Source organism: Lepidochelys kempii, chromosome 6 (assembly GCF_965140265.1).
Source record: "Lepidochelys kempii isolate rLepKem1 chromosome 6, rLepKem1.hap2, whole genome shotgun sequence".
Taxonomy (NCBI): Eukaryota; Metazoa; Chordata; order Testudines; family Cheloniidae; genus Lepidochelys; species Lepidochelys kempii.
The window spans coordinates 118,210,586-118,225,119 of record NC_133261.1 but is presented as its reverse complement, the minus strand read 5'-3'; the positions used below and the strand labels follow the sequence as shown (position 1 = coordinate 118,225,119).

General features: G+C 40.1%; 1 protein-coding gene across 6 annotated transcripts in view; it reads left to right on the top strand.

The window, feature by feature from the left end:
• The window catches only part of BRF1 (BRF1 general transcription factor IIIB subunit), a 237,048-nt gene that overhangs the window by 159,216 nt on the left and 63,298 nt on the right, over nucleotides 1-14,534 (top strand). For 5 of the 6 annotated variants that reach the window (XR_012159588.1, XM_073349847.1, XM_073349851.1 and 2 more), the window contains exon 12: nucleotides 14,425-14,445. The exons of the other annotated variant lie outside the window; for it this stretch is intronic. Coding sequence is in view for 4 of the 5 variants with exons in the window: in XM_073349847.1 (XP_073205948.1) it covers nucleotides 14,425-14,445 (21 nt within the window). In the remaining variant the exon portion in view is untranslated. The remainder of the gene's footprint in view (nucleotides 1-14,424; nucleotides 14,446-14,534) is intronic. 6 annotated transcript variants of the gene reach the window in all.

The following is a 14,534-nucleotide window of genomic DNA, read 5'->3' as shown; positions in this document are numbered from 1 at the left end:
AGTTTGGTATCTAGACAGAACTCAACTAGGAAATTTCATTCATTGATTTGGTCACATTTTTTGATGCTCTCCGCAACACTAGAGTTCCTGCAGAATTGTTGATTGGAGTCCAACAACCAAGCACCATAGAAACCTGGGTACCAGCCTTAGCAGTGTTCTGTAGGAAGGCTCACTGGATCCTCCATTTGAGTATTATCAGGTGCAAAAATTAATCAGAATAATATACTAAACAACCCCTTGACTGGCCTTTCTAGTCACCATTACCTCTGAAAAGCAATTTTGGAATTAGTTCCTCTATCTGTATAAGAACCACACTGCTGTCTTCATGAGGAAAAGTTTTATTCATATAGCTTCAGAAAACTTTCTGTTCAAGATGAGTTTCTCTTTCCACAGTTCCTGGGAAATAGTTCGCCAATCATTTTGTTCTAACCCCGTCACTCCTTTGGAAAGATGTGGCATAAATGAGCATTCCTCATATAAGTGATATAAAGAGGTATCTCAAGCATATGGAGTATACATACCAGTTGTATTATGTTCATCTCTTTCTATCCAAAATGCCAAGGTATTAGGGCCTCAGAGTTGCTTCAGGCAAGACGTTAAAATTCTACAATAGTTGGCATGGTAGGCAGCTGGAAACTATTCACAGAAATCCCTAGGGACACTGGGGAAAAAGTGTATGAACCTCATCTCATGAAGATTTGTAAAGTAAGTTTCCATTCCTTTTTTTAGAAGCATCCTTTGGTAGGAAAGTGTTTCTGGGTTTGTTTGCACATAATGTCTCCCTTTATTTGGGGGATGTCCATTCCTATCTATTATCCTATTGGAAGAATAATTAAACCTCTGCTGCTTCTTTTCCTCCCCTACTTCTGAGATTCATTGCTTGCTACTTCCCATTAGTGATGAATGAGGAGAAAAGCTGCAACTGAATGAGAAATTTCTTACCTGATAATTTTCTTTGTGAGCAACTTCTCTTTCATCAAATTGAAAATTTTCTCTAATGGGAGACATAGGCATGTCATTGTTTTAAGGTTAATTAATACACTATATCAAGTTGTTGTCTTAATGCTAGTAATTGGTTACTGCAATGTTACTACATTGCTGGAAGAACTCTTCTGGTGGGAGGGTGGGGCTTAGTCATGGAGCTTCCAGTCACGATATTGGACGACTGCCTTACGATTTCTATGTGTGTGGAGACATTAACCAATTAGTGATGAATGAGAAGGGAAGCTGATAACAGACAATTTTCAGATAAGAAATCTCTCGTCCTCTTTCTCCTGTCCTCTTTTCTTAATTTAATATGACTTCTATAGCTTTATAGTTGGATTTTTCTTATTACCTGATAAAGTAGCATTTTGGATTCATTCGTTGTCACTATGCCAAGAAGTCAGTGGAAGAAACAAAGTATGTAATTATTCCATAGGCGTTTGTGTGACTATGTATAGTAACTGTGATGTCACAGTAGCGCTGCTATGAGAAGGTTGTGTTCTCTTTTGAACTTAAAGCAGGAGTTCAACCTCTTTAATTTATATGAAAAAGTGTATCTGCCCCAAATTTTCAGCCCATAATCTGAGTAAAGCTTGAATTTTCTATGACTTCTCAAGAAAATTGGTTAATTAGTTTTTGAGTTCCAGTCAGCCAAAAATTGGCCCCCCCCAAAAGTTCTCCTTCCGAGTCTCATGATTTTTCACATCCCTCTGCTTTGAAAACTACAAACTGTAGAAAGTCAGAAACATGGCTAGAGAGAGAGTTCAGTGAGCTCTATGAGCTCATGCAAGTACTTTGTTAAGAAACAAACAAACAAAAATATTAGCATTCTTTGCTATAGCTGGATCCTTATTCTGGTTAGCCAATGGAGAACAAGATTTATGATGACCAGAATCCTTTTATAAAATAGTAGCCACTGGTTTGATGAAGACAAAGACCTTTATGAAACAGTTCAGTTTTACAGTGACCAGGATCTTCAATGTAGTAGCTATTGCTTTGTTGAAACCTAAGATCTGTTCAGTCTGTGTCATGACCAGGTCTTGAGCCTGGGTCCACAGGAGTTATAGGAGTGCACTCCAGCTCTCCACCTGAGAGCCTTCCGACACTTTTTTTTTACATGGGACCCATGAAACCTAGCCCCTGTTTGAGGCTCTGCCTCTGAGGTTCTATTGGCAGAGTCCTGAAGCAGCTGATTGGTCCGCAGGCCCTACTTGAAGCCATCAGCAAGAATAGGAAGCTGTCTGAACAACTGGGCTCCATCCTCTTCCAGACTATGTGCTTCCTGCTCCAGCTCCCCTGACTTGATTTCCTGGCATCTGTTTTGTGGTTCTGATCTCTAGTTTGTCTCCTGCCTCTGACTCCCTGGTATGTTGCCCTGGCCTGACTCTGGTTTCTGACTCATGGTTCTGATCTCCAGTTTGTCTCCTGCTTCTGATCTCCCAGTTTCCTGACCCGGCCTGACTCCTGTCTTGTGACTGTGGACTCTGGTTCCAACTACTAGGTCTGTCTGTCCATCACTTGGCCATGACAGCCTGTTTAGGAGTTGCTGGTTTGTTGAAGACTAGGAACTCTATGAAAGTGTTCAGCTGCTTCAGGAGTGAAGTGTTGAGGATCCTCTTCTTTGTGAAACTGTTCATCCAGCTCAGGAGTTTCCTGATCTTAGTGAAAGAAATGGCTAGCAATGTTGGAAATTTTTGTTCTTTGTTAAGCTGCAGAGTTCTTGAGTCAGCTCAACGGTTTTTTGAAGAATAGGAACTGTGACAAAGCAACCACAATTTTGATGAATATCAAGCTCTTTGTGAAAGGGCCCAGATGGCTCAGAAGCAGATCCTGTCCTTCATGAAAGGATCTTTAACACAGTAATGGCTCCTTTCTTAATTTATGAGCATTATTTGTCATAACTGAAATCTTATACAAAGTGATCATCAGCTAATGGAGAACATGAAAAAGCTTCATTTTTGCAGAGGAAAACAAAAAACTTAGTGTCTGCAATATTTTGACTAGCTCTACTGTTGAACGCTTTAGGAGAGCAGTATAATTTTTCCTACTATCACATGCCCCGAATAATGTGCTCTCCATCCAAAACTGGGGCTGATATGGTGGAGGAGAAGAGGTTTTCCTAGTCCAGCAGTATTTGTATTGCAACAGAGATTATCTTTGACAAAGCAGCAGTTACTTTCACGAAGTAAAGGAACTTTGTGACAGTGGTTCTCCTGAGCTAGCTGCACCCTTTCGCAAAGATTCTGCTCCTTGTAAAAGGAGCATCACTTGGGTGAAGATCTGTCCTTAATCTAAAAAAACTAGGGGAACAAGATTATGTAGATGACATACCTTGCACAAACCACAAAAGCAAAGGAATGAAAAGTCTAAATGAAAAATCAAATAGTGTATCCTTTCTCCTCCTCCTCCCAGAAAGAAAAATCACAGTACTGTACCACAACTCTAACACAGCCCCAGTAGGGATGCCAGCCTTTCAGCATCTCCTTCTCTAAACATGAGTACAATTTTCCAGAACTGTGCAGAATGGGTGATAGAAGGGGAAGTCTGGTCTGTTCATATGTGGGGAGTTTGGGGAATGAGGTTGTGGAATGGCTGGTGTGTCTTCTGGGAGTGGTGTGTTGTCTGTGGTGTTTGGTGGCAGTTCCAGGGATGAGGTCTGTTTCTGGTGGGAGGACTAGAATGTATGTATTGTTAGATGTCTTAATGTTTAATATCCTTTCTTTTGTGGTTTTGTGTTAGGTATCAGAGTAACAGCCGTGTTAGTCTGTATTCGCAAAAAGAAAAGGAGGACTTGTGGCACCTTAGAGACTAACCAATTTATTAGAGCATAAGCTTTCGTGAGCTACAGCTCACTTCCAAGTGAGCTGTAGCTCACGAAAGCTTACGCTCTAATAAATTGGTTAGTCTCTAAGGTGCCACAAGTCCTCCTTTTCTTTTTGTGTTAGGTATGTTACTTAAGCAACCTTATCTAATACGCAATGTAGTGATTTTGTGTATTAATATATATGTATTTTCCTTGTGGGTCTGAAGTTTGTTCATAATTAAAATATCATCAAAGGAAGATTCAGCATCTTAAGTTCTCAAAACAAAGGTGGTAAGCTCAGAAATACAGGTCCAGTCATGGCACCTTGGAGGAATAGACGTAGTTCTAAATAATACAGATGCTCTCTCGCTCAGATGGCTGAGTGCCTGCCAAGTGAGGACCCTGAGCTACTGTGGTGGACAGCAGAACATTTAGTATCCACAGCAAGACCTGGCTACTCAGCCTGCTAGCAGCAACAGCAGAAACAGTGCTTCAGCACTTTAAACACAGAGCCAGCTGTTCCCTTTGCAGCTAACTCTTGTGTAAAGTGCTTGCTGTTTTACATAAGGATCTGTCAGCAAAGAGAAACTGACTGGGATTGTGTGATCTTAGTCAGTTTTCTTTGCTGGGTACTCTCCAGAGCATGATACAGCCACAGTCCTCCTTATGAAATGTAGAAGCACTTTGCACTTAGAAGGTCTGAACAGGGGAACTGATTAAGCTACTCTCCTCAGATCTTCTCTTTCTAAAGGGCTACTGTTGGCTACTCCTGCAGAGATTCATAAAATATGCAGAAAATAGGAGCCAGAAGGCACCAGATGGAGGGGGAGAAGGGAGGAAAGATGACAAAAAAGGCCTAAAAAGGGGTGGGAGGGCAAAGATCGAAGGGAATCAGTGATGAAGTTCCAAATTAAAAGGAAAAAGACCAAAAGTGCGGGAAAAGATTCTCATTATTACCCCAATTTTTAAAATTCCCTTACTTTTAAGATTTTCATCCTTATGGTTGCGGGAGGGAGAGAAAGGAGCAGGGGCTTAATGTGTGGAGAATGACTAACTGCCTGGATGCTTGTGGCTCTCCGGATTCTTTCGTACCTTGAACAACTGAAGTTGTGCACCGCTGTTGTATTTGTTATCATAGATCTAAAAATCACAAGCTGGAGAAGACTCCTGTCTTCCTTACAGAGCTAGTGCTGTCTCTGTGTGTTGGCGCTGAAGAGTGTCATTTGTGATAGCTAATTAGTATCTTTGTGGATGATCATTTGTCAGGCTAGCCATTGATGAGCATGGGCTTCAGCAGCAAAAAATAGCTTTTGTCATGTTGTTGAGAGCAGCCATCTTAACACTGTAGACAAGGCCGTGACAGCGGAGCTTTGGTCTTGGAAAAGAAAGAAGGATAATTTCAAGTAGTTTACTTAAGCAGGCCTTTTTTCCAAAAAATTAAGTGGGTGGGGTGAGGGCAGGAATACAACTAGAGCAAAAAAAAATCTGCTGTTTTTCATGACAAGGTTAAGCTGTTCTTTAGTTGAGAGATTTTAACTTGAAACTATTTATTTTGGGGACATAAAGAAGGATTCATTCTGTTAGGATTGTGTGTGTGTAAACAGTGTATTTCAGTATGCATGGCTTCCCCTTTCTAGAGAACTGCAGAGTCAGAATGGCACTTTTTATTATAGGCTGATTTCAAAGCAATAAGACAGTAAGAATCTAAAAACTATTTTTCTTGAGGGGAAAAATGGAAGGTGAGGGATTCTCACTCAAGAGTCAACTTTTTTCTAAGGCCCCCAATCTTGCAGGCTCAGGAATCTGCTCACAATGAACATCTTAGAATTGGGCCCCAAGCTTTTAATCTGATACATAAAATTGCATTTTGACTAGATTCCCTAACAACTGTGAATCAAAACAACATAAATAGGTTTTTTTTGTTGTTTTTTTTTTTGCATGGGCAGAGGCAGTCCAAATAATGCTTTTTTCAGCCGCTTGTAACTTATTCACAAAACACAATTGTTATGGTCTACAGATGCAAGCACCCTTAGGACAGGGTAAATGTTTACTTTACTAAAAACTTCAATAGAGAAGACTAAATGCAGGTAAAGCATTTCCACTTACCCATTACTTCTCAGAAATACTGTTAAATATGTACTTTTAAAATCATAGTCTCTCAATGGGAGAATTTATATGTGACCACCATGTGAAAGGGCCTAATGCAGTAGTCAGAGATGTCAATCAACTGTTGAGGAAGCAGCACGCTACCCGGAACTTGAATGTTTTGTGTGAGGAATTGATTTTCAGATACTTGATTTTAAAAATGTATTTGTAATTCTGCAAGCATGCGGTTAATTCGGAATTCTGAACAGCTCAGTTTATTAAGAGAAACTAAACCACACCAAATGTACTGTAACATGACAGTAAGGTGAGTCTAAAAAAGTGGATGCAAACCAACCGATAAGGCTCATTTTCCAACATTCTTGTATGCCATTCTTCAGAACTCATGCTCTGACCACTGGCTTGTTTCCTGCCCAAGGACTCCGGTTCTGCCCGTTGGTTCTGTTCTGGTTCCTGACTCTTGGCTCCGATCATTGGCGTGTCTCTGAACCATGCCTCTGGTTTTGCTCTGTGATTCTGCTCTGACTAGTAGGTCAGCGTCTTGTTCCAACCACAAGGTCACACCAGCTACACCCTCAGTGTGTGACACCTACCAGGATATTGAGATGGAAAGAAAGCAAAATTCTTGTGATCTCGCTCCTGTCACGGTTCCTCCCCCACTCTGAACTCTAGGGTACAGATGTGGGGACCTGCATGAAAAACCTCCTAAGCTTATCTTTACCAGCTTAGGTCAAAACTTCCCCAAGGTACAAAATATTACCCCCGTTATCCTTGGACTGGCCGCTACCACCACCAAACTAATACTGGTTACTGGGGAAGAGCTGTTTGGACGCGTCCTTCCCCCCAAAATACTTCCCAAAACCTTGCACCCCACTTCCTGGACAAGGTTTGGTAAAAAGCCTCACCAATTTGCATAGGTGACCACAGACCCAAACCCTTGGATCTGAAAACAATGAAAAAGCATTCAGTGTTTTACAAGAAGACTTTTAATAAAAAATAGAAGTAAATAGAAATAAAGAAATCCCCCCTGTAAAATCAGGATGGTAGATATCTTACAGGGTAATTAGATTCAAAAACATAGAGAACCCCTCTAGGCAAAACCTTAAGTTACAAAAAAGATACACAGACAGAAATAGTTATTCTATTCAGCACAATTCTTTTCTCAGCCATTTAAAGAAATCATAATCTAACACATACCTAGCTAGATTACTTACTAAAAGTTCTAAGACTCCATTCCTGTTCTGTCCCCGGCCAAAACGACTACAGACAGACACAGACCCTTTGTTTCTCTCCCTCCTCCCAGCTTTTGAAAGTATCTTGTCTCCTCATTGGTCATTTTGGTCAGGTGCCAGCGAGGTTACCTTTAGCTTCTTAACCCTTTACAGGTGAGAGGAGCTTTCCCCTGGCCAGGAGGGATTTCAAAGGGGTTTACCCTTCCCTTTATATTTATGACAGCTCCTTTGTAGGGAGAGGTCTGGCAGGCTTACCCTGCTCAGTTGTTCTCCTCTTCTAGAAGGTGGAGGGTGCTCCAGTTTGTTAGACTAGACCTTTTTTAAAATTTAAAATGCCCCATTTAAGGCATTTTCCAGAGACTTCTCTTTTCAGTCCAAATGTAAGGTGTTTGGTCTGAGATATTTCATAGTAAGAGTTGTTAAAGTTTGCTCTCCTTGCACTAGTGAGAACATTCTGCAAGATGGTGACCCTGTATTTGTGCTATATTCTGCCATCTATAGTTAGCAGGAATGGTCCTGTGAGGAGGTGGCATGCCGTTTGTGGTGTGGTGGTGTGTATGTTTTCTTTCCCTTGGACAGCTATGAGGCTGAAGTCTCAGTGAACAGGACTCCTTAGCTCTGATTAGGCATCAGTAAGTTACACGTGTAATTTATGTTTAAATTGTTTGCATGGCCTCATGTAGTTTGTGGCCAGTTGGGCCTAAATTTGGCACTCAGCTGCAGTAGACTGAAATTTTGTATGTAGTTCGAGGCATAGTCAAAAATAAACAGTTTCATTTAAAATCTGGAAACAAAATCAGTAATATATTTCTTGTGACGTTTGTTTTGCTCTATTCCTGCATTTCTGCATTCCAATTTGTGACAGACTTTTGTGTTGACAATAAATAGCTTTGTTTAAATTGACTGGGAGAAGATGGAGGTTTTGGCAACTGGCTAGGGGACAGTTGGGCCTTTCTGGCTACCAGAGACATGTGGGAAGTGGATTGGGACTGTGGGAGAAGCACATTCGTTTAAAATGATCAGCAGTGAAATCATTGACAGTGCAAATCTGCCTTGCAAAATTATCAAGAAAAGTTGTCAGCCCATTCAAAAATCAGCTAGCCCAACTTTACCATAAACAGCAACATGCTCCTTCTCGTCCAGTCAGACTGCGTGCACATACCTTGTTTTGATTTGGGCTTATTCTCACATGTCCCTACCCTAGGATTTTCTCATATGCACTCTTTACACCATACTTACTTTTGTACTTCATAGCTTTCTGTTCCAAACCAGGTAGCTACACCCACTCTGTCATCCATGCACTGTTCAACCCACAAGCTTAATCACTGTTCTATTCACCCACCCTCCATCATCCGTCTCTTCCCCTAGCCCCCATCATAAATTCCCTTCCCCTCCAAATTGCTTCTCATCCCACATCAATTAATCCAGTCTTTTTCACAGCAATTCATCGGTTCCCGTTTTCTTTCCCCCTTTCCTTCCAGATTCATCAGTTATCATCCCTGCTCTAAGCTATTCTCTCGCCAGTGGCTCTTTAAAGCTCTAGAAGTTGCCTTAGCATCACTACCCCGTTTGGCCACTAGCCTTCCGATGCTGATGGGTTCTTTGGTTCTCTTGCAGGGTGCTTTACTTGCTACTGTGATGTTTGATCCCTCTATCCGATATTTCAGTTTATGTTGGTGTTTGTTCTCCAATTACTTTGTTTGGTATTTATCTAGTTTTCATGAAAATGCCTGTTGTGAGTAAGCATGTTGTTTTTGTCCTATTATACATAAAGTATTTCTAATGCATTGAGAGCCTGATCACTAATGCAATGTTGCATGAATTAAGTTTTTTGTGCTAAAGTGCTTTAATTCTATGACTACTATAAAGCCACGTGACTGAGGATGTATTTTACAGTATAGTACAAGAGAATCAAGTTGCCTTCCACTCTAGAAGCCTCAGAGGATTTCCTGAGAACCACTCAGTCTTCATTGTTGTCAGTAAGGAAATCCTCTTATCTGGACCGTGCAATAAATTGTTTTCCTCCTATACTAGAAAGAGGAAAAAATGCTCTTAACCTTTGTCTTTTTACTGTAGTTTTTTGTATATCCAATAACTGTATTCTTGGCTAATAAAAAATCACCTATGAAGGTGCTGTATGACTTTTTTAGTAAGTGGTTTGTTGTGCATTTATTATTTGTGGGTAACGGTAAATAATCCTAAAGATTTACAAACATAATCCAGTATGTCTATATTTATAACCCTCATGTCTATCAAAGTAGGTTGGAGGGACCATAAAGGCTGTTGACAAATCTTTATGTTCTGGGAACTGGGTGGGTAACTGTCAGTTTCAAGTTTCAGAACAGTAATTGATTCAGAGCCATGATTGAAAGCTGTGGAAGTGGTGATCTCCCTTCTGGTTGCACTAGACATTAGGCAGGGAGAGGAAGAGTTCTGCTTGTGCTGTTTTCCTGTTTACTGTAAATACAGACTTTCTGTAGCTTAAAAAATAATAAACTGTTTTTTTTAAACTTAGAACTCTGTTTTTATCTGTACCCTGCAGTGTTTTCCCTTAAAAGAAGAAATCTCAAACTTGTAAGAACCAGATCAAATCACATCATTGCTTTTAACTCACTTCTGAAGATCTGGGACCAGATGTTGCTCACATCTGTCGTTACCAAATAAATAAATAAATTATTTCAACTATTTTTATTAAAGGAGAAAATTATCATGTAGAGGTTCGTTTTGAGTAGTTCAGCATTGGAGAAAAATCTTTCCTGACATTTTAAAAAAAGGGGGAAGGGGCAAACAAATTTCTGGGCCCTAGAGCAAGCAGCATAACACAACAAATGAATCATAGAATATCAGGGTTGGAAGGGACCTCAGGAGGTCATCTTGTCCAACCCCCTGCTCAAAGCAGGACCAATCTCCAATTTTTGCCCCAGTTCCCTAAATGGCCCCCCTCAAGGATTGAACTCACAACCCTAGGTTTAGCAGGGCAATGCTCAAACCACTGAGCTATCCCTCTGCCTGTTTACAGCTTTTAGGATCTACTGGTGTTTAGGGGATTGCGATGGAATTTTTGTAGCAGAATAGCTATTCTCTGTTTTGAAGTTACGGTTAATAATGGTATTTTGTAACAAAAGACTTTATTTAAGGAGAATGTAAAGCTAGGAATTTGAATGTGCCTCCTATTCTGAATAATTCTTTGCATTTAATGAATGCCTACCAAATTGGCAGGAGAGGGACTATTGGTAGGCAGAGAGGGTATCCTCCATTTATTCCCTGTACTACTGTTACACAGCATAAAGTAATGCTTCTTGTAGATAACTTGCTTCCAGAGTCTTCTCTGCAATTTACCAGTTGTCAAATGAGTTTTCTGTCGCTGTCACTAATTGAACGAATGAAAACAACTGGCATCTACTTCTGTAACAAGTTTATATTGAAAACGACAACATGAATTTGTACCTAGTGCCTGAAATTTTATCATTCTCAGTCTGGCAAATTAGGATTCTGTAAGGAAATGGACACCAACTGTGTGGTGACTTACCACATTTCTAAGGGCTCGTCTACACATACAGTGCTGCAGCGGCACCAATGCAGTGTGCCGCTGTAATGCTTAGTGAAGATGCTATCTATGCTGACAGGAGAGCGTCTCCCACCGGCATAGGTACTCCGCTTCCCCAAGAGGCTATATCGACGGGAGAAGCCCCCCTGTTGACATAGAGTGGTCTAAACCAGGGATTTGGTCTGTATAACTGCATTGCTCAGGAATGTGGATTTTCCACACCCCTGAGCGACGTAGTTATACTGACATAAGTCTGGAGTCAAGTCTCAGGCAGAACTATGTCAATGGGAGGGCTTCTCTCATTGACATAGCTGCTGCCTCTTGGGAAGATGGAGTACAGTAACTACTCACTTATCGTCATCCCAGTTAATGTTGTTACCTTAGTTTATACCAGCATCATGAATATTGTGAAGAGGTTGCAACAGAACAATTTTATTTTCTGTTTATTGTTGGATGATTCTGTATTGCTGTCCTCCCTACCCTTTGATATCATATTGGGGAGTAGGGATAAAAAGTTGATAAATTTTGAGGGAGTGCCCAGTATGGTTAAAGAAGTGATGTGGCTCAGACATTATAGTAGATTTTGCTCTTGATGGATCAAACTCCTACTGACTTGCAAAGGAATTGCTCTGAGAGCAGAATTGGGCCTACATTATTGTGAACAAGGATTTTAGTGACATTTGTAGGCAGGATAGCTATAAATACATAAGGAGCAAGAGAAAGTCAAAGAAAAGTCTAGGCCCTTTACTTAGGGGGGAAGAAGAGCTAATAATAGATGATGTCAAGAAAGCTAAGGCATTTAATGCTTATTTTGCTTCAGTATTCTCTAAAAAGATGACTTATGACCACATTCTTAGCACAATTAATATTAACAACAAGGGGGAAGGAATGCAAGCCAAAATAGAGAAATAATAGGTTAAAATATTTAGATAAGTTAGATGTATTCGGTTAGGAAATTAATCCTGTAGTACTTAAGAAACAAGCTGAAGGAATGTCAGAACTGTTAGTAATTATCTTCAAGAATTCATGGAGGATGGTGAGGTCCTAGAGGACTGGAGAAGAACAACCATATTACCTATCTTTAAAAATGGAAACAACGAGGGCCCAGGGAATTATAGACCAGTCGGCCTAATTTTGCTGCCTGGAAAGATATTGGAACAAACTTACATATTTTATAAGTACCTGATGGAGAATAGGGTTATAAGGAATAGCTTGCATGGATTTGTCAAGAGCAAATTATACCAAAGCAACCTAATTTCCTTCTTTTACAGGGTAGCTGGCTTAGTGGTTGAGGGGGAAGCTATAGACATGATACATCTTGAGGAAGGCTTTTGACACAGTCCCACATGACATTCTCATAAGCAGATTAGGGAAATGTGGTCTAGATGAAATTACTGGAAAGTGGGTGCACAACTAGTTGAAAGACTATACTTAGAGTAGTTATCAGTGATTTGCTGTCAAACTGGGGAGCATATCTGCTGGCATCAGTACATAGTGGGTTAGTCTTGGATGCGGCACTGTTCAATGTTTTCCTTCATGATTTAGATAATGGAGTGGACAGTGTGCTTGTAAAATCTGCAGATAGTACCAAGCTGGGAGGAGTTTCAAACACTTTGGAGGACACGATTAGAATTCAAAATGACCTTGACAAATAAGAGAATTGGTCTGAATTCAGCAAGATGAAATTCAATAAAGACAAATGCAAAGTACTTCACTTAGGAAGGAAAAATCAAATGCACAACTACAAAATGAGGAATAACTGGCTAGGTGATAGTACTGCTGAAGAGAATCTGGGGGTTATAGTGGATCACAATTTGAATATAAATCAACAATTTGATGCATTTGCAAAAAAGGCAAATATCATTCTGGGGTGTATTACCAGGAGTGTGGTATGTAAGACATGGGAGGTAATTGTTCCCCCCTGCTTGGCACTGGTGAGGCCTCAGCTGGAGTACTCTGTTTAGTTCTAGGACATCTTTAAGAAAGATGTGAACACATTGGGGAGAGAGTCCAGAGGAGAGAACAACGATACAAGGTTTAGAAAACCTGACCTATGAGGAAAGGTTAAAAAAACTGGGCATGTTTAGTCTTGAGAAAAGAAGACTGAGGGGGGAACTTGTGAAGTCTTCAAATATGTTAAGGACCATTATAAAGATGACTTGGATCAATTGTTTTCCACTGAAGGTAGGACAACAAGTGATGGGCTTAATCTGTAGCAAGGGAGATTTAGGATAGAGGTTAAGAAAAACTTCCTAACTCTGTGGGTAGTTAAGCTCTGGAATAGGCTTCCCAAGGAGACTGGCCCATCATTGGAGATTTCTGAGAACAGCTTAGACAAACAGCTGTCAAGGATTGTCTAGGTTTAGGTGATCCTGCCTCAGTGCAGGGGGCTGGACTAGATAATCTTTTAATGTCCCTTCCAACCGTACGTTTCTGTGATTCTGCAGCTGAAATTTCACTCTTGTACTATGATGCAGTGAACTGGCGAAAAGCAGGTTTATACATGTTAGTATGGAATAATTTAAAATATTGTTTTTAAATATTTTTAAAGCTGTGGTGTCAAACTTTCACATGTTGAGACCTATGACCTTTGCAGCATTTGCTGAATTTATCATAAAGTTCAAAGCCACAACATTATAGTGGCAAGAAACCTTTTTTGAGGCATTTCCAGTCATTGTATTTACATAACATCTGCAGCATAAAGTTTTCATTTATGAGGCTGTCTCAGAAGAAAGTTAGAGCACAAAGTTATGAGATTGCTTGGGATGGCAACAATTTCCAAATCACTATTATTAATTGAGGGAAAAGCTCTCTTCATATAGGGTTTAAATGAAGGAGGAAACACCTGATTTTGGTTATTTAGGGTAGTATTTTCAAATAAGCATAAAAGTGTTAAGGGCCCAACTCATTTTGAAAGTCTATGGGAGTTGGGCATGCGGCTTCCATATACCAATTTGAAAACCTCACCCTTCATCAATTTACAATTGTCCATTTGCTTTGGGCTCCTGTCACTGATTTCATGTAGTACAAGTGGCCAGTTTAGTTTTTTGTTTTGTTTTTTTTTCTATTCAGGGGATTCTTTGTCTCTTTCTGGAACACTGATGATTCCTACCCTTGTTTGTTTTAACTGTTTCGTTCCCCACAACTCTCAAGGCCCTGTATTGTGATAACCTACCATCTCATCAAAGAGAACTGCCTGGAACTTTCATCAAAACCCATCCAGCCACCCTTCCTTCTAGTACTGATGTTCATTCTCTACACTTCTCAATACCCGGAGGTCTGGGAGTTCGAGATCAGTCTAGGGAGTCAAACTCAAGTGTTTGACCACACTGGCCCTCAACATTTTGTTTTATATTTTGCTGCTGCAAGCTGTCTCTCAGAATGATAAAACTGTCTGTCTGATTTTCCACACAGTACATTGGAAACTAGTCAAATAATCAGTTGCCCATAGTTGATTAAACTTGGGGGGATGATCTTCCTTCTCCAGCATAATCCTTGAGCACATAACTAACATTCCACTTTTTCTCTGCAGAGTGTTTTATAATGATCTGCCCCTGCAAATTCTGTCATTCCTAGTTTAGGAATCTGTTTTGTCTAGTTGTTCTGGTTAATGGATATAATAAAAGTGTGGTTATGTTTTCAAACGATGTCAATAAAAATAAGAGCCTAAGCAAAAGTACAAATAAATTTGTAGTGCATACTCTATAGTAGAGACCTGATAATATTGGCACTTAATTAGTTCTTTCTATTCATAGATCTCAAAGTGCTTTCCAAAGGTGGGTAAACTTTATAATCCCCATTTAACAGATGGGAAAACTAATGCACCTAAGTTTACATGTCACACACAAGGTTATATGGTGGGTGA